This window comes from Alosa alosa, chromosome 15, assembly GCF_017589495.1.
Source record: "Alosa alosa isolate M-15738 ecotype Scorff River chromosome 15, AALO_Geno_1.1, whole genome shotgun sequence".
Classification (NCBI taxonomy): Eukaryota; Metazoa; Chordata; class Actinopteri; order Clupeiformes; family Clupeidae; genus Alosa; species Alosa alosa.
In genome coordinates, this window is record NC_063203.1 from 23,553,360 (window position 1) to 23,579,093 (window position 25,734).

At 45.0% G+C, this 25,734-nt stretch overlaps 2 protein-coding genes across 4 annotated transcripts in view; one reads left to right on the forward strand and one right to left on the reverse strand.

Moving 5' to 3' along the window:
* Positions 1 to 5: 5 nt before the first annotated feature.
* Positions 6 to 10,493, reverse strand: ppm1na (protein phosphatase, Mg2+/Mn2+ dependent, 1Na (putative)). The gene is made up of 6 exons (XM_048263879.1): positions 9,476 to 10,493; positions 6,418 to 6,989; positions 797 to 914; positions 588 to 702; positions 335 to 395; positions 6 to 166 (listed from the first exon to the last, which is right to left on the reverse strand). Exons 1-6 carry the CDS (start codon positions 9,882 to 9,884, stop codon positions 128 to 130), a joined length of 1,314 nt encoding a protein of 437 aa, XP_048119836.1. The 5' UTR covers positions 9,885 to 10,493; the 3' UTR covers positions 6 to 127.
* A 3,851-nt stretch (positions 10,494 to 14,344) lies between these two features.
* rtn2a (reticulon 2a) overlaps positions 14,345 to 25,734 on the forward strand; it is a 22,437-nt gene continuing 11,047 nt past the window's right edge. The window contains exons 1-4 of one of the 3 annotated variants that reach the window (XM_048264295.1): positions 14,345 to 14,626; positions 16,822 to 16,875; positions 18,211 to 18,783; positions 19,682 to 19,861. In XM_048264295.1, the coding sequence (XP_048120252.1) occupies positions 14,596 to 14,626; positions 16,822 to 16,875; positions 18,211 to 18,783; positions 19,682 to 19,861 (838 nt within the window). In that variant the 5' untranslated portion in view covers positions 14,345 to 14,595. Of the gene's footprint in view, positions 14,627 to 16,821; positions 16,876 to 18,210; positions 18,784 to 19,681; positions 19,862 to 21,763; positions 21,902 to 22,013; positions 22,127 to 25,734 lie in introns of those variants that run through there. The other 2 variants (XM_048264296.1, XM_048264297.1) reach the window with 2 other exon arrangements.

Below are 25,734 nucleotides of genomic sequence, written 5' to 3' on the forward strand. Positions count from 1 at the left end.
TTTTTTTTTTTTTTTTTGTTGTGGAGAATTTGTTTCTGGTGTCAGCTGAATATCTGTGGATTAACAGCATAGAAAATGTTTCCATGGAAACATGATGCCTCTGATCCTGTTTCCAGGGGAACTGCCTCTAGTTGCTCTGGTTGGAATCATCGGAGCCTCCAGTGTCCTGGAATGACAAAAGTGACATCGTCACATAAAAATAGCCTCATATAAAAAAATATGTTAGTGGTCAGTCCTGTCGTTATTTGAACACCAAGGTCTTTATAAGGACTCGATTCTCTCCAGAAATCTTAAATTAGTTTTCTTAATAATGACATATGCTCTGAGCACTCACCATGGGCTCTTGAGCCTTGCATGCCGCGTGTTTCTGATACGAAGCTATTATGCAGTCTCTCCTGTTAGAAAGAGGGAAACAAAAACATTTCAGCTTTGATGTTTCATCTCTATATCTCCCGTTGTCTGTGTCCATTCTGTCTGTGATGTGTTTTATTGTGTAACTTAAGCACAGCATGGCACTGCCAACCTTACTTGCTTGTGATGTTTTTTTATTGTGTAACTTAAGCACAGCATGGCACTGCCACCCTTACTTGCATGTGATGCCTCCCCCTGGTGGCAGCCCTTGGATGTATTCGGCCATCAGGAACTTCATGACAAAGAGCAGATCAGGTTCCTCATCTCTGGACTGAAGGAGCTGGATAGCCTCTACTCAGATGGGGAGACAAATAGTCCTTCATTCATGCCGCATAAACACTATCATTTTTTTATTTAATGACTCTTGTTGTCATGACAAACTGACCTCCCACTTTCACATCAATGATTTGTTCCATCTCGGCCTCACGCTGCAGTGCATCTTGTGAAACATGGGGGGCGCCAGGGAGGCTGATGATAATGATGCTCATGTTATCCAGACTGCCCTGTAGGGGGAGACAAAGAGAGGTTAGTCACATTTGTTCTGTTATGCTGTTTACCAGCTCTCCTGTGGGGTGTACTACGAATCTCTATTAGTGGGTTAGCGAGGTATGTTGCGCTCAAAGCCAGGCTATGCTGTGACACGAAAGTGGAACTGTTTTAGTGTCGCTATATCACCATGGTATCTTATGCTGTCAACCAAACCTGGTCGGGAGGAGGTTATGTGCTAAGTTATAGCTCAAATCGTGTAATCTACCGCACACTGACCAATCAATTGTCTTAAAAACAAAGTTCTCTCACGTGTAGGATTCTGTCATATATCTGACAGGTGGAGCTCCGCCTCTACTAACATTTTGGATCTCGAATGTGCTTTAATATTGCTGTGCGTGCAAATATCCCACTATGTACGTGCATACCATACAACAACTGATGACAATTGATTTATTTGATGTTATAGGTTAGACACAAAAAATTACCGCAGTGTAGATTAAGCTATCGCTCATGAATGCGGAAGTAATTGTTTTTAAATAGAGGCGGTCTTGTGGGTCTCCACGTTTCACGATTGGCCAACGTCATCCCAACACCGAGAACGCGCACAGATCTGAGCTGAAAGCCTAGTTTGACAAATATATCACATAACTGCAATCGTAGTATCACTTAACGTATACCCCTGAGTCAAGGCTTTGTCAAGCCTTGATATGTCTACATAGCCTAGATATGTCTAACGTGCTTCGTAGTATACCCCACTGACATAATGAGGTCACATTTTGGGTTATAAGTGGTTTCATTTCATCCTATTTCAAGGACCCATTAATCAATAAAACAATCATCAGTCTATCAACCAAGTCAATCAAATAATCCTGTTTCATGGTTTCATAACACTATTTATAATGTTGATAGTAATGTTCAAGAAAGAGAGAGAGATAATCAGGCTGCTGTTTTTTACACTTGGGTTAATAATGGGTTGCACAATGTGAGATCATTTCAACATCGTAGTAGACCTCCATCTCTTTGTAGATATTCTTAAAACTAGGGCTGCCAATCGATTAAAAAATGTAATCGAATTAATTACATACTCTGTAATCACATATATAATTTTTGCTGTGAAAATATTTTAAATATTTAAATTCAAATGAATCATTGAATAATCAGCATTAGTGACATTAAAGTTCAAAAACTCTTTTATTATTATTTTCACTGTTCAAATAATGGCCATAATAATCTATGATATGACCTAACATACTGAGGAAATAAATTCAAAAGTGCTTCGGGAAGAAGTTTTTTTTTTCACATACAAGGCATTTCAGGCCACAGATATAACCTAGGGGACACAATGAAAATAAATTACAGTTTTTCTCAGTCGCTTTGGTGCTTTTCTCACATCACTATTAACATTTGCACAGCAGTTAGTGCATTTCTCAAAACAATTAGTGCAAACTGCAAAACCTAGTGGATAACCTGCAAAAGCATGTCACTTGCTCTAAATGGATAGTCCATTCCTCAAAAGCAAGTATTTATGTCAATGAAACTGCCAGTGTCATCAAAATGAGAAGTCTTGACACCATCGTTTATGAACAAGATAGTCAAATGGCTTTGTCATGTTTTCATTACGACAGTTTATGCTCTCAGTGTTTTCCCATGCAAAAAAAGGTCAGAACTCGGTGACACTACCTGAAAATGCTCAAGACAACACTATACAGTACTTGTACAGCCATTTGAAAACTACAGTATGGTTACAAATTGCTGTAGTTAGGGGAGTAAGTGAGTACAAGACACTGAATTTGTACGTTTCACAGTTTTACTGTATATGCTCTTTGCAATTCTACAGCATTGTGACAGAATTTGATAACTAGCTCACCAATTTTGTATGTAATGACTCAAGCAATGAAATTAGTTTTATAGGAAACGACTATTCAGCATCCATAAGTAGAGTTCATTTTGACTAACATGACAAAGCAACTGATTCATGTTCAAAAGCATTTGCAATTTGTTCAGAGGAAAGAGAAATTGCTACTATGATGTGCACAAATGACTAAATGTTGTGGAGGTTGAACTAATAGTTATGAGAATTTTCATTCTGATCTGAGAAAAGCAGCAAAGCGACTGAGAAAAACTGTAACACTCCCCTCAATGTCAACACTATTTCTTTGCATTGATGTGCGACTTTAGACTAGAGTTGATGAAGTCCGGTGATATGCAAATTCCTTGCTGCAGACATTGCAGAGGACTTTATTTTAATCAACACTTTATTTTTATCAGCACCATCAGGCCGTTTTTTAAAAGTAAATGTTCGAAAGATCTAGGCAGCACATTTTCTTCTCTCTCCTTCTATTTACAGTCTAATGGTTACTGACTAGAACGGGGTCAAAGGTCATACAGAATCGATTAATCTGCGCTATTTTTTTTTTTAATCAGTTATTTTTTCTCAAATTAATTAATCGAAATGAATCCGTTATTTTGACAGCCCTTCTTAAAACATGACATATTGATTAAATTACTTTGTGCAATCATTAGAGAACAATATGATATTTTTCACAATCCAGATGTTGAGATTTTACATCATGGTGTTCTTTATTATAAGAGTGCAATGCTATTGCAGTTGAATGACAATCAAACTGATCAGCTAGGGAAAAAAGAGGTCAGCGAGATCTCTCAGTCCAACAGGTTCATATTGTGTTATGAAGTACCAGACAGCTAAGACTAGGGTGACCTCGTTGCCATTGATAAACAACAGTTTGTCCCTTGGAAAGGCTAAGATGGTACACACACACACACACACACACCTCTAATCCCTACTCTCTGTCCCCCCTTTCTCTTTCTATCTCTCTATCTCTTTCTCCAACTCCCTCCCCTCTCTCCCTCTCTGTCTCTCTCTCTCCACCTCTCTTTCTCTTTCTATCTCTCTCTCCCTCTCCATTTCAGCCCCCCTCTCCTGTTATAATCCACCTATTTACAGGACAGGCTATCCTAGTCATCTGGCACAGGGCATGATGACGGTACATGACGTAGATGCACCCTCGTAAGCTCCCTAAGGTGTGACCAGGAAGCTCAGAGTTATATAATCTTATGTAACGCAAGACCCCAAATACATCTCAAGATATTTAATTTATTTATTTTGTTTATTATATTATGTTGTTGTTGTTTTTTATTTACTAAGGTCTTATTATACCTCTCTCCTATATCTGGAGAGTAACAAAGTGAACCTCGATAAACCTACTGTAAAATGTATTGAACTGAACCCTATAAGAAACACAATAGAAGAATTGATATCTATGCCCCTTGGCATCAATGTTCAACACCCTTTAATGCTAAGACGGTACCCAATTAGTCATAAACTGACTAAAAAGGTCATGATCCTACCCAATCAATGTTACATAGTGCAATATCAAGCATTCCGGGTGCGCATTGGCAATGTCAGAGACTGTATTATAAGTCAGTGTAGCATCAGAATGAGTTTAAAGCAGTTATTTTAAGATAAAATAGCTGCCTTTGGTTCTTTTACGTTTGCTGGAGTGCATCTAAGTCCAGTATCTGACCTCCAGTTAGGTTCAACTCGGTTGAAGTGTGATATTTATTAGTGCTGTCAGTTAAACGCGTTATTAACGGCGTTAACGTAAACCTATTTTAACGGCGTCAATTTTTTTAACGCGAGATTAACATTCTTTTTGGTTAAACAAACTTTGTAGTTTTTTCACATACTGTTGCAACAACTAGTAACGTTAGAACAACTACAACACCACACTGGATTTAGCTAGACCGGAAACTAAACAATACGCACTGACGAATAGAATTGAACGTTGTATGTGCTGCCCCCTTTAAGGGAAAAGATGACTGATATAATGGAAACCTATGCTGCATCGAAGTGGAGAGCGAAAAGGGCTTATACTTACTAAATCTTGAAACAAATGTGAATAAAAGGCACAAAATAAGGTTGGTGTAAGAGTTATCTGTGTGTTTATGGGATTAATGTGACCATGTTCCTATGGTTTGCTCTTTCTAGTTTACAGGAGTCTCACGAATGTATTGATAGGCACAGTCAAACTGCCCGTGGCTGACTATAACTAAGTTCAGCAAGCTTAACTTTACATGTCATAACATCAACTAAACATAAGTCACACATTCATTCTATTACTTGTAATATGAACGTAGCCTATTTCCTACAACTAGGTGAGATAATTGGCTATGTTATACTGAAGTTCCACAGTTAGCTAGCTAGCAAGCTAACCGTTTTGCATGGGATATTATGTTAAGTGTACATGCTAAATTTGTTCTCAACATGAGGTATTGCAAACAAATTAGGTTGATAATGTACATAGTTTCGACATAAGTAAGTTACATAAACATAATTCTTCATAACTGCCGTGTTAGTAAAATGATTGAATGTCCTGTGAATTCAAAAATAGATGTAACGTCAACGTGTAATTACTAGCTGTCTTTCCCATTGGAATCAATAATATATTGTTAACTTGTTTTCCTCTATAATGGGGCGTGATGCAGATTAAATGTATCTTTATGATGATGCGCCGTTAGTAGGCTACGTAAAGGCATGCTGCACACACTTGTTTGGTCTTACGAGCCGGCCAAAGAGTAGTAGCCTAGGCTGACGCATTAAATGTGTGCCGCCAAAGATTCTTTCACCGTCACTTGTTCTGTTATCAACATTCCTCTTTGGCTGCTACTATTTGCGATGCACTCTGCTTTCGACATTCATTTACATTAGATTTCATTCTTTTCAATTACTTTGGAGTGGGTAAGACTGTTTTTACTGGCAGGCTAACACATACTGATGACTTGCGCTAGCCTAGCACCTGCGAACTCTGCAATTAGAAGGACTGGATGAAACGTGTTGAAAACGGTCTCCACTGATAAATATCACACTTGCTAACTTGGAAATGAGGTCCTACTGTATGTCCAAAATCCTGAACCGCCCCTTTAACAGAGTTGTACCCCTAACTGTGCTCCAGAAGGCCTCTGGACAGCATAAGATGTGTCCGTGTGGTGACTGTGTAGTTTACTACTACAACTTGAGCATGGCACAGTATCCAGCTCTCCTCTACCCTTATGGTACACCCCATAATCATTCTCCACCTTTTAATTCAGTTCAACTCCCTGTGCAGTGTAGACAGAATGTGACTTGTCCTGGTTTAGGATTTGAGTGATTTACTTCTATATCAAAGGCCTGATGTGGCCAAACCATGGCACACTCAAAGATCCTTGATTGCCCCACTTCAACCCTCTCTGGCATAGCTACATGAGGGACTCAAGGAAAGGTACAGGCTTCGCTCAGTCTGTTTGATATTTCAGAGTGCTTATGATTCGCTAACAGAAAAACAAGAAAAAGCCACATTAGATTATTTTATTGCTGCGCACAGACGTGTGTGGGCGTAGTGCCTTCTTCAGTGTGCTAATAAAAGAATCACAAAGAAGCAAAGCGCGGCTTTTTCTTGTTTGTCTTTCACAGCTACACATGGCACCAGAGAACACAGTAGAGCACAGCTCCATACTGACCTTGTAGAGGCAGAGGTCTAGGACCTGCGTGCAGACCTCTCGCAGGTCATCGCAGACCTCCAGACGGGAGTGGACGAAGGCACACAGGTCCTCGTTGCTCAGGGCGTCCCAGACGCCATCACAGGCCACCACGAGGAACTCATCATCGTCGGAGCGCTCCAGCTCATAGACCTCGGGCTCGGGCGACACCAGTTGCTCGGTCTGTGCACGCCATCCCACCTCCTTGAAGTCAAAGTCGCCGAGGGCACGCGAGACGGCCAGCGAGCCGTTGACGCGCTGCAGCGTCACCGAGCCGCCAGCGTTTTGGATGCGCTCGCGCTCGCGTGGGTTGCACGGCTTGTGGTCCTCCGTGTAGAAGTGGACGCGGCCGGAGCGGCACAGCAGGGCGCGCGAGTCGCCGCAGTTGATGAAGTAGATGTGCCGCGGCGAGACCATGACCGCAGTCGCCGTGGAGCCGCTGCGGTCCCAGGTCTCGCGCCGCGCCATCTCGTGCATGCTCCGGTCGATGGCCAGGAAACCCTCGCGGATCCCCTCCTTCACCTGCACGGGGTCCTCCTCCGCCTTAATGCCATCTAGTGGACAGGAGGGGATACAGTTAGCCACCCACCCAGGACCACATCAGGCTTTAGTTCTCACCCACCCAAGACCACATCAGACTCTAGTTCCCACCCACCCAGGACCACATCAGGTTCTAGTTCCCACCCACCCAGGACCACATCAGGTTCTGGTTCCCACCCACCCAGGACCACATCAGGCTCTGGTTCTGCTAGGATCCACTAGATGGTTCTACTACATGCTGTAGTGACCTACTACTAGTACGTACAGTAAGTCAAATTTAGTTGAAGAACGATACTAGACTAGACCCATGCTAGATCAGGAACATATATATTCCAGATTATGATGGCGGAAAAGTTTTGGGATTAATTCCTGCCTGCCACCGTTGCGCCCTTGTGCAAGGCACTTAACCTTGAGTTGCTCGACGCTAGCCCTTGTAATAATTCACATAATAAGTCGATTTGGATAAAATCATCAGCCATATAAAGTCAGATGGTGGTCACTACAGTTGCGTAGTCTACCAGTACTACCATATATGTCAAAGCAAGACCAAAGAGTTTTTGTACCTTTAAAATAATGTTTCCAAAATTGTTTCAGTGGTTGTCAACTTGTAACAGGGTGAAGGGCACTTCTGCATTCGCTTTGCGGCCCTCTATCGGTTATAACTGCACTATGTAAGTTTGCCAGATCGGGTAGCAGATCTGTAGTTCGATGGAATGAGACATAAGAAACTACAAATTTGACTTGCATGATGTCACAATACATCGTACTTTCATAAAATCATGCAACATAATCTACCTTGTCTGTGGACATTGTTATTTGCAAAGCCGGTGCTGGATGAACAAATAGCGTGCGTGCGACAGAGGAAAAGTTCTTCGGTGTTGCTTTAAGGTAAAGACCTTGAATTGAGCTTTCAGCACCAGTAACACATACATTTCCAATAGATTTAATTTAGATAATCCGAATGTCTGTCTGCACACATAAACCAAGTTTTGACTGCTCAAAACAGTTTATGACAATGCTGTATTTCTCATTGGGGTTGTTGGCATGACGGTAAGAGTTTGCCCTTTGCCAGTTAGAGTGTTGCAATGTGCCTGCTAATTGAAAAAAGGATTAAGTGATCCTACACATGCCTCAGCAATTGTCTTAAGGACCCCATGGAGAGTTTCGGGTGACCTTAGAGAACACCCGCTGCGCAGTCATTGTCTTTAGCATTGTCTGTTCATCATTGTCTGTTTTTGTTTGTGTGTGCAGCATCTAAGCTCTCACGCACTGACATTGGAGTTCTTATTAGACAACAAACTGAACTGATCTAATATAATACAGTATAATAATTATGACCGCCGCGCAGCAAAGCGGCGGTCATATAGGTTTAGTCAGATTTTTTTTTTTTTTTTTTTTTTTTTTTTTATGTCCAAATTTCCGTCAAAGGATTCCGGGACACTGAAAGACCGGGGTGCCTGAAACTTGGTGGGCATGTAACCCCACATGGATAGCATGGAACCATCGTTTTTCGTTTTGATCTGTAGCCCCCCCGCTGGACTGGACCCCCCGAAAGGAGGGTAGGGCAGACACAGTTTTCTGTGAATATTTCGAGAACCATAGGGTTTAGGAGGACCATTTTTTTGTATGTTGATCTCAAAGGGCCATGTCAACCCATTCCAAAATCACTCATTTCATGTATAGCGCCACCTAGTTAAACACAAAAAAGTATAAATGAGGTGTTGTAATCGCAGGTATCTGTGACCTAGTCAAAACTGCATGAAATTGGAAGTGTAAGATCATTATGACACCCTCTGAATGCACACCAAGTTTCGTGGAATTCCGTTCATGGGGGGCCACACAATAAATTAATTTATGTTACTTTACACCAACTGGCCTGTAGGTGGCCGGAGACAGTTTTCTGTGAATATCTTGAGAACCGTAGGGCCTAGGAGGTCCACCTTTTTTTGTATGTTGGTCTTAAGGGGGCATGTCAACCCATCCCATTACCACTTATTTCATGTATAGCGCCACCTAGTTAAAAATTAAAAAGCAAAACATTTGGTGTTTTCATCACAATATCTCTGGCTGACATATTCTGGTTGTGATCTATTGATCAATGAGCACTGTCCCTCAACCAATCCCTTTAAATTACCTGCCTGGCATTTTTAACATATTTTGTGAACATGTTCTACAACTCGTGCTACAAAGTCTTTTTGAACATGTTCTGAAAGTTGTGCTACAATTCTTTATCATTGATATCAAACTGGTAATATTTAAAAGCTTACTAATATACAATATAAACTATACTCTAGAATTGCACATTATTTTATCCAGTATCTTTTATCAGTCACTCAGAAATCTATACACAGCCAAATATTCTTTGTCCTCTACTTAAGACTGTCAGCAATGACTGATTAATTCAGTGTCATCCCATGCCAGTCAAGCCCCGTGCTGTGCCTCTGCATGTGTCATGAGATTAGTGTGGGTACAGTGTTGGCACGTGTGGTGCGGCACGTACCCGTGGCCATGATGTGCTGCAGCAGGTTGCGGGCACAGAACTGCGCCACCGTGGTCCCCGCGTGCCCGTCGAACACGCCGTAGTAGCCCCACTCCTCCAGCTCTCCGTCCAGCTCGGGCTCACAGGCGTGGGCATCCTCCATCTGCGCCCTCCAGCCCTGCATGCCCGCCATGGCGTAATTCGTACCCCACCTGTTGCCGCCCTCGGCCGTGTGCTTGGTCAGCACGGGCCGGTCCAGGTAAGGGCTGGGCATGCCGCCGTCGTCGTCCTCCTCGTCCTCTCCGCTGCTGTCGCGCGGCGACCCGATGCCGCTGCGGAAGAAGAAGGTGACCATGCGCTCGGTCTCGCGCGCCAGCTGGCGCAAGAAAGACGGCACCTCGACGGCGCTCGCCCGCCGTGCCGTACGCATGACGCCGCGGAGACGCTCCCCAAACTTCCGGGTGACTCTCCGGCTCCGGCTTCTCCTGCCCCGACTGCGGCTTCTCCTGCCCCCGCTGGGGTCGAACCGCTCGCCTAGGGGGCCGGTCCTCCTCTGCCTCCTGCGCCCGCGCCGGTCACTCCTCAGCAGGTCCAGTGCCTCAGTTGTGGCTCGGGGAAAAACTCACCCGGCACAGAGCACGCAGAGAAACACAGAGAGGGACGCAGAGAGAGAGAGAGACAGGCTCGCCGCTCGCCAGTGGCTGTAGGTGCTGTCCGCCTCACGCACAGTTCATTTGATGCTGCGGAGAAACTCTGAGTTTGTTCATCTCCATTGTCCTGTTGCAAAGTTTCCTTTCCCTCGGTGTTAGTGTTGTGTGGTTCTCGGAGCGGTCATCCCTCTGTGGTAGCAGACCGGCTCAGACACTGTTGGCTGTTTGTGCTGGCTGGCTGGCTGACTGCTTGTCCTATGTCTGGGTGTCCTGGGCTTACCTGGACAAGTCATTCTCTCACAAAGCCATGTGATTGGTCAGTTCAGGAGTGGTGCTGCTATTTCTGTTTGCTCATCCTTAGACACACTCGCCTGGCCTCCCTCCCTCCCTCCTTCCCTCTCTCTCTCTCTCTTTCTCTCTGAGAGAGTAGTCACTAATCCCAATGGCAGCATTAAGGAGTTGGGGGATTACCTCGGTGACCACCTCACCAGGGGCTGGGCCTGTCAGCATTTCATAATAGCGTGCGGAACACCAGCCCATAAGTGGTTTTGGAGGCTGTGCGTGTTTTAGTGCGCTGGAGGATCGGAGATGCTGGGACATGCAATGTACACTACCTGTCTCCTAATAGACACGACACACACACACACACAAATGAACACACATAACAAAGAAAGTCTGATGAGGTAGATAAATGAATTGCATACAGCTTGAAGTGTCCTCAATGGGGACTCCAGGTCATGCCACTGGTCATATAAGGTATATAGTTATATACAGTTTGATATAGTAGGTAGATAAGTTATAGTTTGATAAGTAAGTAGTTTGATAAGTTATAGTTTTATATATATATATATATATATATATATATATATATATATATATATATATATATATATATAGTTAGTTGAGTAGATGAGTTAAGTATAGTTAGATATGGTAGTTAGATAAGTTATAGTTAGTTATTGTGGTTAGATGACTTAGTTAGATAGTTAGATATAGTGACATACGTTTTGATTGGATAGTTAGTAGATTCTAACATTATAATAATGATAATAATGGTGGTGAATTTTATAAAAAAAAATTAAAGAATTTAATCACATTATTTTCAAGCAGTTACTGTGTATCAACCCTTTTTTATACAGTACAGTCGATGGTATCAACAGTGAACAGTGGGCCAATGTTTTAATTAGGTGTTTCCTTTGTTTACAGTAAACACTCCTGACCTGTGAGGTCACAAAGTGCCGCCGCATCCCTTTGCCAGTGACGCTGTCTAGTTCCTGTCCTGTTTTAGCGGCTTAGCTAATTAGTCTTGTAGGTGCATGTGGGGCAGTTGTTGTGCTAAAGATGTGATTCCGTGGCGGTCGGGCAAATTAGTCTACTTAAGTCCATGCTATCTGACGTTTTTCCTGAGCCATTCATAAATAGTATACATGTCTCTGGACATTTATCAACATCACATCAGCAGCTGAAACGGGTGAGTTGGGGTCGGATTGTAGGGTCGTGTTTTCTGCTTTCAGAGCAAGCCATTCCATTTTCATCAACCAACCAGTTGACAGGGGCTAAATAAAAGATCTTAGCAATCAAAGGGCAGTCTCCGTTTGCATGTGTATTTCATGACATTGTTGGCATTTTTATGTAGCCCTGAAAATGGAGATTCATTTAAAAAAATGTAATACCTCCATTGGTTGTCTTAGCTGTTCCTTTACATGTTTGCTGGGGGTATAGGCTATAGATGCAGTTGTATGACCACAAACTGGATCTTAGATAGATAGAGTCTTTATTGTCCCGTAGGGATCACACATCTTCTATCATGTTCCATAGCACAACAACATATACTGTATAAACACATATAACATGTAACACATATCCATCCACCCCTGTGACATTTAAATTTAAATTATGAATTTAATACATAATTCATATGTTTTTATTTATTCGTTTAGCAGAAGCTTCTATCCAAAGAGACTTACGTTTGACAATTAGGCTACATTACAAGAGCCTTTGCCCCCGGAGCAACTTGGGTTAAAGGAGAATTCCGGTGTGATATTGACCTAAAGTGTATTGAAACATGATACCGAGTGTGAACGTGTCTCATAGCCCATCTCGGCTTGTCCCCTGCAGTTAGCCGATGCTGCCAACAGCTTTTTCAATAGTGGTGCTTCTCATCGGGCTAGCCATGCAAATAAATCACTGTTTTACACCCATTTACGAGGCTCAATGTATCTCCACACTTCATTGGTAGACTTCCAAGGGCCCTGACATTTAAAACGAGACATTGAGAAAAAGCACTGGTAGTTTACTTACAAGACGATTTATACAGACAGTATCTTCACGAAGTTTAGCGTTTGCAACCATCTTGAATTTAGTCAATGATAAGTCGAAAGCAACGAAAAGAATGAACAGGTATGATAAAGGGATCAGATTCAAAATAATTCAGTGAAATGCATGGATTCCAGTTTCTTCCAGTAGCAGCAACTGGAATCCATGCATTTCCACTGAATTATTTTTGGAATCTGATCACACCACTATTAAAAGCTGTTGGTAGCATCGGCTAACTTGCGCCAGATTTTGGAGTGCAGGGGACAAGCCGAGATGGGCTATGAGACATACTTTCACACTAGGTATCATGTTTCAATACACTTTAGGTCAATATCACACCGGAATTCTCCTTTAAGTGCCTTGCTCGAGGGCACAACGGTGGAAGCCGGGAATTGCCGGGATTTTAAACTAAAGGAAACACAAATTCAATCCAGTTACATTTGTTTGGTAGCCTAGAAATCTAGACGCACCCTAGCGGCAGCCAATGTAATTTGCAGCCAGGGTAATGTGGGTCTGGCTCGTCAGGCTATTTATTTGGTGGTATGTGATTACATTTGTATACGTTTCCACTGACTTGAGGCCGACATGCCAGTGTTGGGTTGGCAAACTACTAGCCGAGTCATGTGCATTGTGTGAGCGGTTTTAATTGGTTTGACACACTTGGTAGGCCATGTCGTGGGGCTGGGATTTAGCAGCTATTTGGAGCTGAAAGTAATTGATGTTTTAAAACAGTGCTTCTTAAACTGGGGGTTACCAAAAATATCGGAGTGGTCATGAAAAGGTTTGCAGTGTGTGTGTGTGTGTGTGTGCGTGTGTGATGAGTGAGTGTGTGTGTGTGTGCGTGTGTGTGATGAGTGTGTGTGTGTGTGTGTGTGTGTGTGTGCGTGTGTGTGTGTGTGTGTGTGTGCTCCAGTATATGGTCCCATTGCCGCCCCCATGTCTTTGGGCTGGTGGTAACCCGGGGTGACAGCGGGCAGAGGTGCTCTCTCATGCATGGCTGCACACACATACAAATCAGCCATGAGGCCACATACAGTCTCATATGCACTCACACACACACACACACACACACACAGTCACACACACACACACCATTTCATACATATGCACACACACACACACACACACACAGTCTCACACACACACACACACACACACACACACACACACACAGTCTCACACACACACACCATCCCATACATATGCGCACATACACCAACACACACACACACACACACACACACACACACACACAGTCTCAAGCTTACACACATAGAGAGGTTCACATGCAGCACCTGAACACTACACTATGTCCACCACACACACACACACACACACACACACACACACACACACTAACAGACACACTCATATACACACACCAAGGTATCTGCACACAAATAACAACAAGGCATATATACTCACAAAGATATCAGGAATCATCCACATACATACACCCTAAACCTACAGAAAACATTCAGGTACCTAAGCAAACAGACACACACACACACACACACACAGACAGACATGTGTCCTCACACAACCTCCCATACATGAATATTCGACTGATCACCATTGTCTGCTTTCTGCCTGATACATCTCCCCTGCAGTCATCCTGCTGATGGAGAGACAGAGAAAGAGAGAGAGAGGCATGGATGGAGAGAGAGAGAGAGAGAGGAAAGGCAGGGAAGGAGAGGCAGGGAGGGGCTATTCTCTAGTGAGCAACAGAAGGAAAGGGGAGGGGTGACTGAGTGAGCAGGCAAGCGAGAGAGAGTGTTTGTTTGTGTGTGTGTGTGTCGAAACAGAGGTGCACTGGAGAAAACCTCTGAAAGGAGAGGGAGGGGGAAGTGGAGGAGGAGAGAGGAGAGAGAGAGAGAGAAACAGATAACAGGAACGAGAGAGAGGGAGAGCGAACGAGAATCAGTGTGTGTGTGTGTGTGTGAGCGAAACAGCGGTGCACTGGAGACAACCTCCGATAGGAGAGGGAGGGGGGGTGGAGGAGGAGTGAGAGAGAGAGAGCGAGAGAGTGAGGAGCAATCCAGAGGAGGAGAGTGCAGTCCGGACAAGAGGAGAGGCAAAGAGCAGAGCGGTGAGGACCGGAGACGCTCAGAGAGGAGAGGACAGGGCTAGCGGCGGTCTGGATGGGCCCAGCTAGACTCTCTGCCTGTATGGAGCATGGGGCAGGTTCTAGGCTTCTCCCATTGCAGTAAGTGCCCTGCTTGCTCTTTTGCCTGCGCATCTCTGCACCACCCATCATCTGTGTGTGTGTGTGTGTGTGTGTGTGTGTGTGTGTGTGCGCACTTGTGTGTGCGTGTTAGCCTTGCCAACTCATCGCATGCCTTATGTCAGCCAGTGTGTGTGTGTATGCACACATGCGTGCGTATGTTTGTGAGGGTTAGCCTAGCCACCTCATGTGTCATCCAGCATGTCCAGTGTGTGTGTGTGTGTGTGTGTGTGTGTGTGTGTGTGTCTGTGCATAAGAGAGAAAGTATACGAGGATACGACTCTCCATGCTCCTTCTGCATGGGTTTTTTCCATCAAAGTACAGAATCAAAACAACAGCATCCCTCTCCTGAGCACTCACTTTAGCTGACTCACCTCTTTTTTCCCTACTTCTCTCCTCCCCCTCTCGGTTGTTATTTTTCACCTATCTTTCCTCTCTCCTCTTTTCCCCACTCCCCTCATCTCATTCTTTCTCCTCTCTTTGACTCCTCTTCTCTCACCCCTTCCTCTCCCCTCCTCTCCTCTCCTGTTGTGGAGTGTGGACCTTTTGAAAGCCCCTGTAGCAGCATGATGTGTGGGTGTGAGTGTACTACTGGGCCAAGTGTGAAACTGTCTGCTAATGCTTTATCGCTTGAGGAAACAGCATGGAGATACTGTCTTCTATAACCTGTATCTCCATGCTGTATCAATGCTGTACCTGTATCAAATCACACTGTGCAGTGTGATTTGATATTGCACTGCTGCCCTTAATGATGACTTATCTTAACTATATCTCACAGGCATCCTACGCTAGCATCTGTATGTGTGCTCATTTGTATGTGTAGTTCTTATATACTGCTCGTTGTCTCCATCATTGCCTGGTTGAGTTGTGTGTGTGTGTGTGTGTGTGTGTGTGTGCATGCTGGGTTAACATTGTTAAGGCCTCTCCCTTCCTCGGCCGGCTGGAGTCATTAGCCCACTCCTGCATTAGGACAATGCTCTGTTAGCATATAGCATGCTGTAGAGATGTTATTGGTTTAAAATATTGTAGAAGGCACATTCTAAAGAACGTCTGGGTCTATTGAATAGAACATGGAATTTTAGAATCTTACATTATTGAGGAACGAGGAGTAAGCACAGCATGAGAAGAGGATAGGAAAATCCTAGTGCCTGATGTTTGGCATCGTGTAATGTTGCACATTTCAGACCAAACTCAGAGGGAGTACACAGAGGGATATGTTTCTGTTTCTAAAGCACTCAGTAATCAGGTGTTCACACTTAGCTATCCCCCAAACAGCACTATGCTGAAAAACATCTGTCCATTATTATATAACATCCAGCCATATAGGCCATGCATGATGGTCATTTGGTTTGTACATTTATGATAGACATTTTCAGATAGCTACAGTATTTTTCTATCACTAAAGGACTGTATTGCACAGCCTCAGGTGTTTCTGGTTGAAGGAGTACAGCTCTGATGACCAGAGATGATTACAGAGGGCAGTTGGTCTATTACTGGGTGGCTCGCATTTTAGCAAGCTACTGATTTGCCTACCTCCACTAATCACCAACCACACCTGCTGATCCATGGCACTTCCCGGGTTCAGACGGACGCCATCTCTCCACTGGTCCTTATCTGGGCCACATGCACACTATCAGTGCACAGTCTTCCTGTTCCGTCTTTGCAACTGTCAACAACGCTGTCAGTTGCCACTATAATGAAGCTATATCCACTCCCTTCAAGCCGATGAAACCCTCACTAATTGACATTATGCTTTTAATGTGAAGACTGGACATGACTGCTCATTGAACAGCTCCGATGTCACTGTGCGGCCAGTTTGGGTGCAGACTGTGGCCATGTCTGAGGTGGACGTGATATTGCTGCATAAAAAAGCTCTTGTTTCATTCTCACATAGATGGATCTGTTGGCTGAGCAGGAGCTTGTGATTGCCAAGCTAATCCATAGATTGACCAGCCTATAAATGTTGAGCCAGAACACTCGCAGCCAGCATCTGAACTGTTCTTTCTTCTCCCTGTCCCTCTATTTTTCTCTATCCCCCATTCTCTCTCTCTTCCTACCTGCTCTCTCTTCCTCCCTCTCTCTACACTTCTCTTTTTTCCTCATACATCCCCCCTTCCTTGCCTCCTGTGTTACATTTCACTCTCTCTTTTTCTCTCTCTCTCTCTCTCTCCATCCAGAGGAGTTTGGTTCTTTGTCTTCCACGCCTGATTCTACACCTCCCTGCACAGATGGTAAGGATGATGGCACCTGCTGATATGACCGCATGTATTTTTTGTTTTGTTTATCTTAACCCAATACATACACACAATACCAGCCTATATGGTGTGATCAATAACTACAGGGTATATACCTGGTGTATGCTATTGTACCGATTGTAAGGATGATGGAAACCGCATGTGTATTTTTTACTAAACCTAACATATTCAGTACACACAACACCAGTCTATGTGGTGTCATCAATGACCGTATATACAATGACTGTGTATATGACAATGACAGTCAATGGGGGGGGGGGGCTATATGCAGTCATTGGGTGGGGGGGGGACTATATGCAGTCAGTGGGTGGGGGGTGGACTATTGTGTAATAATTTAGATGGTAAGGAGGATGGCTACAGCTGATGAGACCCAGTGTGCCTTTCACTGACCTGAACACATAAACAACATGGTGTGATGCCAGAGATGGTGAGTAGATGAGTACAACTAATGAGCTCTTATCTCACTTTTACTGAAGCTACAGTATAGCCTCCAAAAACATAACCAAGCCTGAGATCACATAGCATAGCTAACATATATTTTGTCACACTACAAAACCTACCATGTTTTTAAAAAAAAGTTCACTTGACTGTTGTATTTGATGTCATCTGTTTGGTTTAACCTCCAAAGCTGAGATGACAGTTCTCATCAGAGTACATAAGCTTGTTTTCTCCATTTTATCCAGACTTAAAGGCTTTTAAAAACTGCAAATCCCCTTTGATGTCAGTATTCAGTATTCATCTGAGACATCGAGACTAAAGAGGAAGCAAACACAGTTTGGGTCTGATGAAACGGCAGCATCAACATATGGCATTTAGCAATGCTAATGTTCAAGGCCCACATTGTGTTGGATGATTTTGGAACCATATTGAGTCCTTTGTTCTGAATGGAGTTTGTACTGGGAGGAGGGGGTGCTCTTTAGCTAGATCTTTCTGATGTGTGTCCGTTTGTAGTTATTGAAAGGGACTTACAGATAGCCCGCTCCCATTGGTGGAAACGCAGCATCTCAGAATCAGTATGAAGAGCAGTGTTGCCAGATTGGGCAGGTGCCAGCCCAATTGGGCTTCTTTTGACTTCGTCTGGTGGGGGAAAATAAGTAGACAGAAAACATGGTTTTCTTTGACTAAATCATTGTTGGGTTGAAGAGGGCGTGTTTTTGAACGTGATCGGGCGGAAATCACTCAACCCAATCTGGCAACACTGATGAAAAGTAGTGCTGGAATAAAAATATTCATCAGAGATTTTTCAGATTAAACCCTTCAACTCGTTAACCCCATTCTCCCATCGCTCCATTCTCCCATCGCTCCACTCAGGTGGGAACGAGGAGTCCGACTTCCCCGAGTTGCAGACAGCCCGCGACTGGTCCGACGACGAGGAGGGGCGCGGGGGTCCAGACGACGAGGACGATGGCGGCGCCAGCAGCCCGTCGATATGGGGCACCCCGCGCCAGAGCTCCCTGGAGCTGACCTTCTCCTACTTCGCCCTGTCCGAGGCCGAGGCGTCCTCGCGGAGGGAGCACGGGGCACGCCGTCGCAGCAGGGGGGGGTCCAGGGGGGGTCGCGGCTCCTCCCTGACCCGCACGGACACGGCAGAGACCCTGCCGCCCCCCTTAGACTCACCGGCGGAACAGTGGGACCCACACTTCTTATCGGGGGACGGGGAGGAGGAGCAGGAGGAGGAGCAGGAGGAGGAGAGGAGGAGGAGAGAGGAGAGAGATGTTCTCAGAGAGCGGCTATGTCTCGAACAGCTGGACATCCACTCACGGACAATGCAGCCGCTAGGCCGGGACATCACGCAGGAAACCCAGGATGTAAACACAGGAAGTGACGTCACAGAGACGGAAGAAATCTCAGGCACACAGCATGGACCCACAGACAGTCAATCAGGTGAGGATTGCTCTCTTTTGTTTTAATGAAGCACACAGTGGAGAGATTCCCCCACGAACACCTGCTAATGATGTAGACCTCCTCACCTTATAACAACTAACCACTGACATTTATCACATACGGCAAAGCTTTACAGTATTCTCTACACATAACAGTATCCAAAGGCATTATCCAAAGCAGCTACAGTATAACTCATACTGTTAACTTTACAGTATCCTTTATACAGTACAGTATCCTTTTCACAGATATTATCCAAAGCAGCTACATTATAAGACAAACTGTTAACCGTTACAGTATCCTTTATACAGTATATCCTTTACACAAGCATTATCCAAAGCATTATAAGAGAAACTGTAAACCTTTACAGTATCCTTTATACAGTACAGTATCCTTTCCACAGGCATTATCCAAAGCAGCTACAGTATAACAGTACAGCTAGCAGTCTGGCAACACATACTGGTGCTGATAGATGCCACAGTGAGCTCTGTGCTCCATGCTGTAATTGTGCAGCACTGCAGTGTGACTACTCAGCAGGGAGAGCACAGGCAATAAGGAGCACAAATAGCAGTCTTTCATCCTGTTTTATTCAGAGCGGAAGGGGAAACTGATGATTGGAGGACACCATAAGAACATATTATGTGTCATTGACTTAGTTAATGACACATAATAATAATATTGCATAATGTTGATGGTATTCATGATTTTGCAGCAGACAGTGCTCACCTACTCATGTAACTGAAACATGCGGTTTGCAGACTCAGACTAATAGATCGATTCATGACATCATTTCATGCACTCTGAGTCCGAGTCTTCATCACATGCCATGAATCACCCGACTTCCTGGATACGGACAGTGATGTCATAATGACCTCACTCTGACTCCACTGCTTGCTTGCAGTGCTGCGAGTCCAGGAGCCTGCCCTGCCTGTTGCCATGGAAACCTCACCGGCGCCACATGTTGAGCATGCTGACGAGGCGGTGCCGAGCGCGTCATCCGCTCCCATTGGTCGATCCCCTCAGGAAGAGCTGGCTCGCGATGGCCAATCGGACGAAGGCTTGTTGTGTCTATACAGAGCGGGTAGGTTGAGAGGGGTCACCATGGCATTCTCACTCGTGCTTCCAGTGAATGTTGACTCCTCTGTCTATGTCTGGGTTATCGCACACCCACACACACATACATACACACACACACACACACACTCTGTTTGAAGCTCGCAGCTTTTTCTGTTTCCCCCCTAAAGCTCCTCTCTTTCAGCATCCTGTATTAAGCAGTCTTTGTTCTATTTCTCTCCCTCATGTATTTTTGCAGTTGTTCAGCTGTCTGTTCCAAGCATTTGCCATTTTTCTTCAACGTCTACAGTTAGTCATAGTACCCTTCCCACCCACCCCTTTCCAAAACCGAAAACCCCACCAGAGTCCTCATCCCCCCCCCCTTTCTGGGGGAATCAATTAGTCAATGCTCTAGAGAGCGCCACACACATATCACTTTCCCCCTGTGCACTGCGTCCACTCTACAGTTACACACAAACACACACGCATGCACACACACACCCACACACACACACACAGACTTTAGTATGCTGGAGGTTCCTTGCTGCGTCTCCATGGTGACAGACCCCCCCATGGACAGGGGGTTAATGGAAGAGATTAGGGGTCTTTGTGTTGGCATGGACACGTGCTGAGACAGTACAGATAGCTGAGCACTTCCTGTCTGTCTCTCTCTCTGTCTCTCTCTCTCACACACACACACACACAATGCCTCTCAGATAGAGACATAGAAACAGGAAAAGGAAGAGAGAGAGAGAGAGAGAGAGAGAGCTAAGACACAGTCTCTCTCTGGCTCTATATATCGCTATTTTTGCTAAATTATTCAATTCTACCTTCAGACATACACTGAAAAGTTGTTTAATTCCTTGTTCTATAAGTGAGGGAGTTCCCACTGTGACAGTATCAATTGGTGATGATGAGGAACAGCAACAGGTAACATTTCATGAGAAGATATACTTGATATGCTGGATGTAAATAGATTTGAGGCATATTTAGATTTTTCACCTCAGCATCTCAAGATATCTATAATCTGAAGATGTGAGGATGACCCCTCCAGTAGAGGTCATGAAGGTCAGAGTTCAGGGGTCAAGGTCTGTCAGTGTAGGCCAATGGCTCGTGTTACCGTAGAGACCCATGATAGAGGATGAGTGACAGACTGCTGAGGAGCTGTCGTCAGGATCTTCTCATGACACCTGAAATTCCCTAGCAACTGCTGCTCAATCTGGCGAGTCTCACCCAACTCTCAAGATCCACTGAGTGTGTGTGTGTGTATGTGTGTGTGTGTGTGTGTGTGTGTGTGAGAGAGAGAGAGAGAGAGAGAGCTAGTAAATACAGACTGGCCAAACTAAACTTCTTATTCAAATATCCATGATTCATGATTTTGCAGCAGACAGTGCTCACCTACTCATTTCAAATAACTCTGTGTCAAAGCCCTGCTTTAGTCAAAGCCCTGCTTTAAAGCAACACATTGTATTGTAATGTCTGAAACTAAACATGGTTTATTGGTATTTGTGGAGTACAAAGAAAGTATAGATACATGGAAGTGTATTCATACCTTTGTGTGTGTGTGTGTGTGTGTGTGTGTGTGTGTGTGTGTGTGTGTGTGTGTGTGTGTGTGTGTGTGTGTGTGTGTGGTGTTGTTTGGTGCCTGTGTGTGTGTGTCTGCCTGTGGATGTGGTAAATGTTGTATGTCTAAGTGGCTTGTATGTGTGTATGTATGTGTTTGATATATTTGTCAGCATGTGAGTGGCTGTTCATTTGTGTGTGTGTGTGTGTGTGTGTGTGTGTGTGTATATGTGTGTGTGTGTGTGTGTGTGTGTGTGTGTGTGTGTGTGTGTTGTGGGGGTTGGTCCAGTTGGCCAGTGTATTTTTGGCTGGTGGGCTGCTGTAATGCTGACAGAGCAGTGGCCTCCAAAAACAGCCCAGGGGAGCAAAAGAGAGGGAGGGAGGGAGAGAGAGAGAGAACACAGTCAGAGGCAGAGAGAGAGGGAGAGGAGCGAGAAGGAGAAAGAGAGAGTCTGAGAAAGAGAGGAGGGAGAACCCAAGGAGCGATCCAGAATGTCCACTAAAGGTGAGATCCAAAGATAAGGGCCAAAAATTGTGGCACTTTGTTAGTGTGTGTGTGTGTGTGTGTGTGTGTATTTGTGTGTGTGTTTTTAAAGTGGTCAGAAACCCGAGCCGGTGCTCTCCCTCCTGCTCTCTCTCTCTCTCTGATCCCTGAGGAGGCAGCGGACGGGGCGCTTTGTCGTGTGGACTATCGGTCAATATCGTGCGGACCATCAGCTGTGTGTACTCGGTGAGGATCTGGGCAGTGGCATTTGGCCAGGTCTGCTTGATTGCCATAGCAACTTTCATTGTGTGTTCAGGCCCTGTGCTCGGGTCAGTAGACATGCTGTTGGAAGTGTTGGGTTTGATTATCCGTGAATGGGGTTCTCCCCTTGCGATGTTTGGGCTGACTGAGCAGAGGTGCTGAATGAATGGAGCAATCGTAAGAGGGAGTGGACATTTGATTTGGTCTCTGGTTTATGGTTTATGAGTATTGCTTTTATTAGATTGTGAACATTGTTTTTGTTAGAGTAGCGTTTTTAACAACTTTGAAGGCGTTGATCCTTTAGAATGCTTGCTTAGCAGGACAGGGGCATAATCTTCATTCAGAAAGTGTGTTTCTGCCTCTGCATTTGTGTGGGTGTGTGTTTCGGCGTCTGCGTGGGTGTGTATGAAAGAGAGAGTGTGAGTGTGGTGGGTGTGTGTGTGAGAGAGAGAGAGAGAGAGAGAGAGAGAGAGAGGGTGTGTTTCTGGAGTGATCGGAGTTATTACTTTTAGGAGCAGTTGCCCCATGAGAATAATAATTTTCCATCATATTTTCAGTGTGTTGAGCATATCCAGATACTGTCATCTTAAATCTAGCCCACTGCAGTTTTGGGCCCAACTTTGTCTTCCTTTGCTCTTGTGCAGCCCTGCTATAGAGAGAGAGAGCTTCTACTGTTCTTCTATAGGACTCTTCTGTGCCCTGTTGTTTAGCTATGACCAATCAACGTGTAGAGAGTTAGAAGCCAGATGCCTCTGTCACAAGTGTCTACAGGGCCGTTCGCACCAGGAATGACAACTATAAAGCTAACTGTAACTATAATTATATTAGCGTGGTTATCATTATAGTTTATGTATGGACTTCGTCATTCATATTACCTAGGATGACACGTTTTTGCCGTTATCGATATCTATCGTTCCTGGTATGAACGGCTCTTAACTCAGTTTTCAAGGCGGCACAAAGCCATAGTGGGCTATCACATTTTCCTCATCAGGATGCTTATTGAAGTGCAGCGGTCCAGCTTGGTGCTTTGTTTAGTGCACTGTTGGTTATAGATAGCCGGCAGAGGAGCGGTCATTCTCTACACCTGTTGTGACAGTAGAATAGGCCGCTCCTTGCCAAGCTTATGTCATCTTTCGGCTCCGGCATGGGATATAAATAGGCCACCTGCTGGTCTTTCCCTTCAGTGATGTTGGCAGGCGGTGGCAGAGGCGGGTAGTCGGGTATGGGCATCAATCAGAGCTGATCTCATGCACGTATGGATGGGCGTCTCGGCTGGTTTCAATGCTGCTGTGATTGGTGAAGGAAAGATTGTTTGTGTGTGTGTGTCTGTGTCTGTGTAGGTGTGTGTCTCTCTGTGTGTGTGTGTGTGTGTGTGTGTGTCTGTGTGTCTGTGTGTGTCTGTGTGTGTCTGTGTGTCTCTGTGTGTGTCTGTGTGTGTCTGTATGTGTGTGTGTGTGCGTGTGTGTGATTGGTGAGCTTGAAACTCAGGGGGAGCATGTGTGAGTGTGTGCGTGCGTGTTCGTGTGTAGTGACAGTGAGTGAGTGTGGATGTGTGTGCGCGCGTCTGTGTTTGTATATGTGTGTGTGTGTGTGTGTGTGTGTGTGTGTGTGTGTGTGTGTGGTGAGCAACAGACCCAGGGACAGCAATGGGGGAGATGTGTGTAGTGTGAATAGCCGGCTTGTGCAAAATTCCAGAATTGAATTGAAACTGTCTCTTAAATTCCAATTCAATTCTTGAATTTCACTTGCATTTCAATTGAGGTTGCAAACAGGAAGCAGAATTGCAATTCGAATTGTGCACAACCCTGGTGAATAGGCACAGACAGGTGAGCCAGACAGACAGAGACGCATGAGGTGTGTGCATGCACACTGACAGATGAGCCTCTGCTGCCAAGGCCAGACATTCAGGAGCACAGTGAGAGGCAGATTAGTACGCCCCCAATGCAATGCGACTGACTCTCAGAAGGCTCCTCCTCAGAGTGTGTTGTAAAGCTTTGTTGTTTAATGACCACAGTAATACATAGAGACGGCATCCAAAATTATTATCTTGCTGATATGGAGCAACAGTTGTTGCACAGCAACTCTCTCTGGAAATGTCACCTTGAATTTCCCCTGGGGATCAATAAAGTATCTATCTATCTATCTATCTATCTACCTATCTACCTATCTATCTATCTATCTATCTATCTATCTATCTATCTATCTATCTATCTATCTATCTATCTATCTATCTATCTATCTATCTATCTATCTATCTATCTATCTATCTATCTATCTATCTATCTACCTACCTACCTACCTACCAACCTGAAACCATGGCTTTGGGCAAACCCATGCTGAAATCACTTGCTAAATGGAGTGAGCACATATTTACAACAAGGGCATGAAAAAAAAGCCATCCATAACATAGCAGTGACATCAGCGAATGATTACAGTGCTAATGCTCATGGCTGTATCCAACTGGACCGCTAATGCAGGAGGTTTGCACGGCCTGATCAAGTTTCTGTTACAGCACTCTCATCCAAGATAGGAGAGGAGAGATGTGTGTGTGTGAGAGAGAGAGAGAGAGAGAGAGAGAGAGAGGGGGAGAAAGAACCATAGCTGCCAAGTTTCCTATGATATTAATGCTATTTATTAAGCAGTCAGTTTGTTTGTGAGGGTTTGTAGATGTCAGTTTCCACCAACCCTGCCTTCACATACCATCAACTGACTCCACCACCACTGTAGATGCCCCCACTGTAGGTGCCCCAGTAGATGCCCCCACTGTAGATGCCCCCACTGTAGGTGCCCCCACTGTAGATGCCCCCACAGATATCTATATACTTCCATCTTCATTGCCTCAATGTTCATATCAAATGTGCCCTCAAATGCCCACATCAAACGTGCCCTTCTGTTAGTGTCTTGCTCTTGTCTTCATATTCTGGACAGGCACCTCTAAGGCGAATCCTCACAGGCGCCATGTTGGTTGCACTTCCTCCAGCACTTATGTTATCAGAGTGTGAGGAGGGGTGTGAATGGAGCGATGGCGCCAGAAAGAGAGAGAGAGAGAGAGAGAGAGAGAGAGAGAGAGGAGGAGTAGAGAGATGGGGGTAGGGGGAGAGAGAGAGGGAGGAGGAGGAGAGAGGGGGGTAGAGAGAGATCAAGACAGGGAGGAAGAGAGAGAGAGATAGAGGGAGGGAGGAGGAATAGAGATGGGAGGAGGTGGTGGAGAGAGAGAGAGAGGACGGCGGGAAGAAAGAGAGGGAGAGGGTGGAGGGGTTGAGAGGGAGAGGGTGGAGGGGTTGAGAGGGAGAGGGTGGAGGGGTTGAGAGGGAGGGGTTGAGAGGGAGAGGGTGGAGGGGTTGAGAGGGAGAGGGTTGAGAGGGAGAGGGTGGAGGGGTTGAGAGGGAGAGGGTGGAGGGGTTGAGAGGGAGAGGGTGGAGGGGTTGAGAGGGAGAGGGAGAGGGTGGAGGGGTTGAGAGGGAGAGGGTGGAGGGGTTGAGAGGGAGAGAGGCCTGAGGCCTGTCAGCAGGTGCTTTAAGAGCCTCCGTTTAAATGTTGAATTCCTCCCATCTCTGCTCTCCTCTCCTCTGCTCTCCTGTGCTGTCCTTTTT

Bases quoted from the DNA above. Each gene is read 5' to 3' on its own strand.
- ppm1na (XM_048263879.1), bottom strand. From the start codon at position 9,884: ATGCGTACGGCACGGCGGGCGAGCGCCGTCGAGGTGCCGTCTTTCTTG. The intron at 6,990-9,475 runs GTACGTGCCGCA...CCTGTCCACTAG, and splicing joins GCAGCACATCATGGCCACGG to ATGGCATTAAGGCGGAGGAG. The intron at 167-334 runs GTGAGTGCTCAG...TTGTCATTCCAG, and splicing joins GCAAGGCTCAAGAGCCCATG to GACACTGGAGGCTCCGATGA.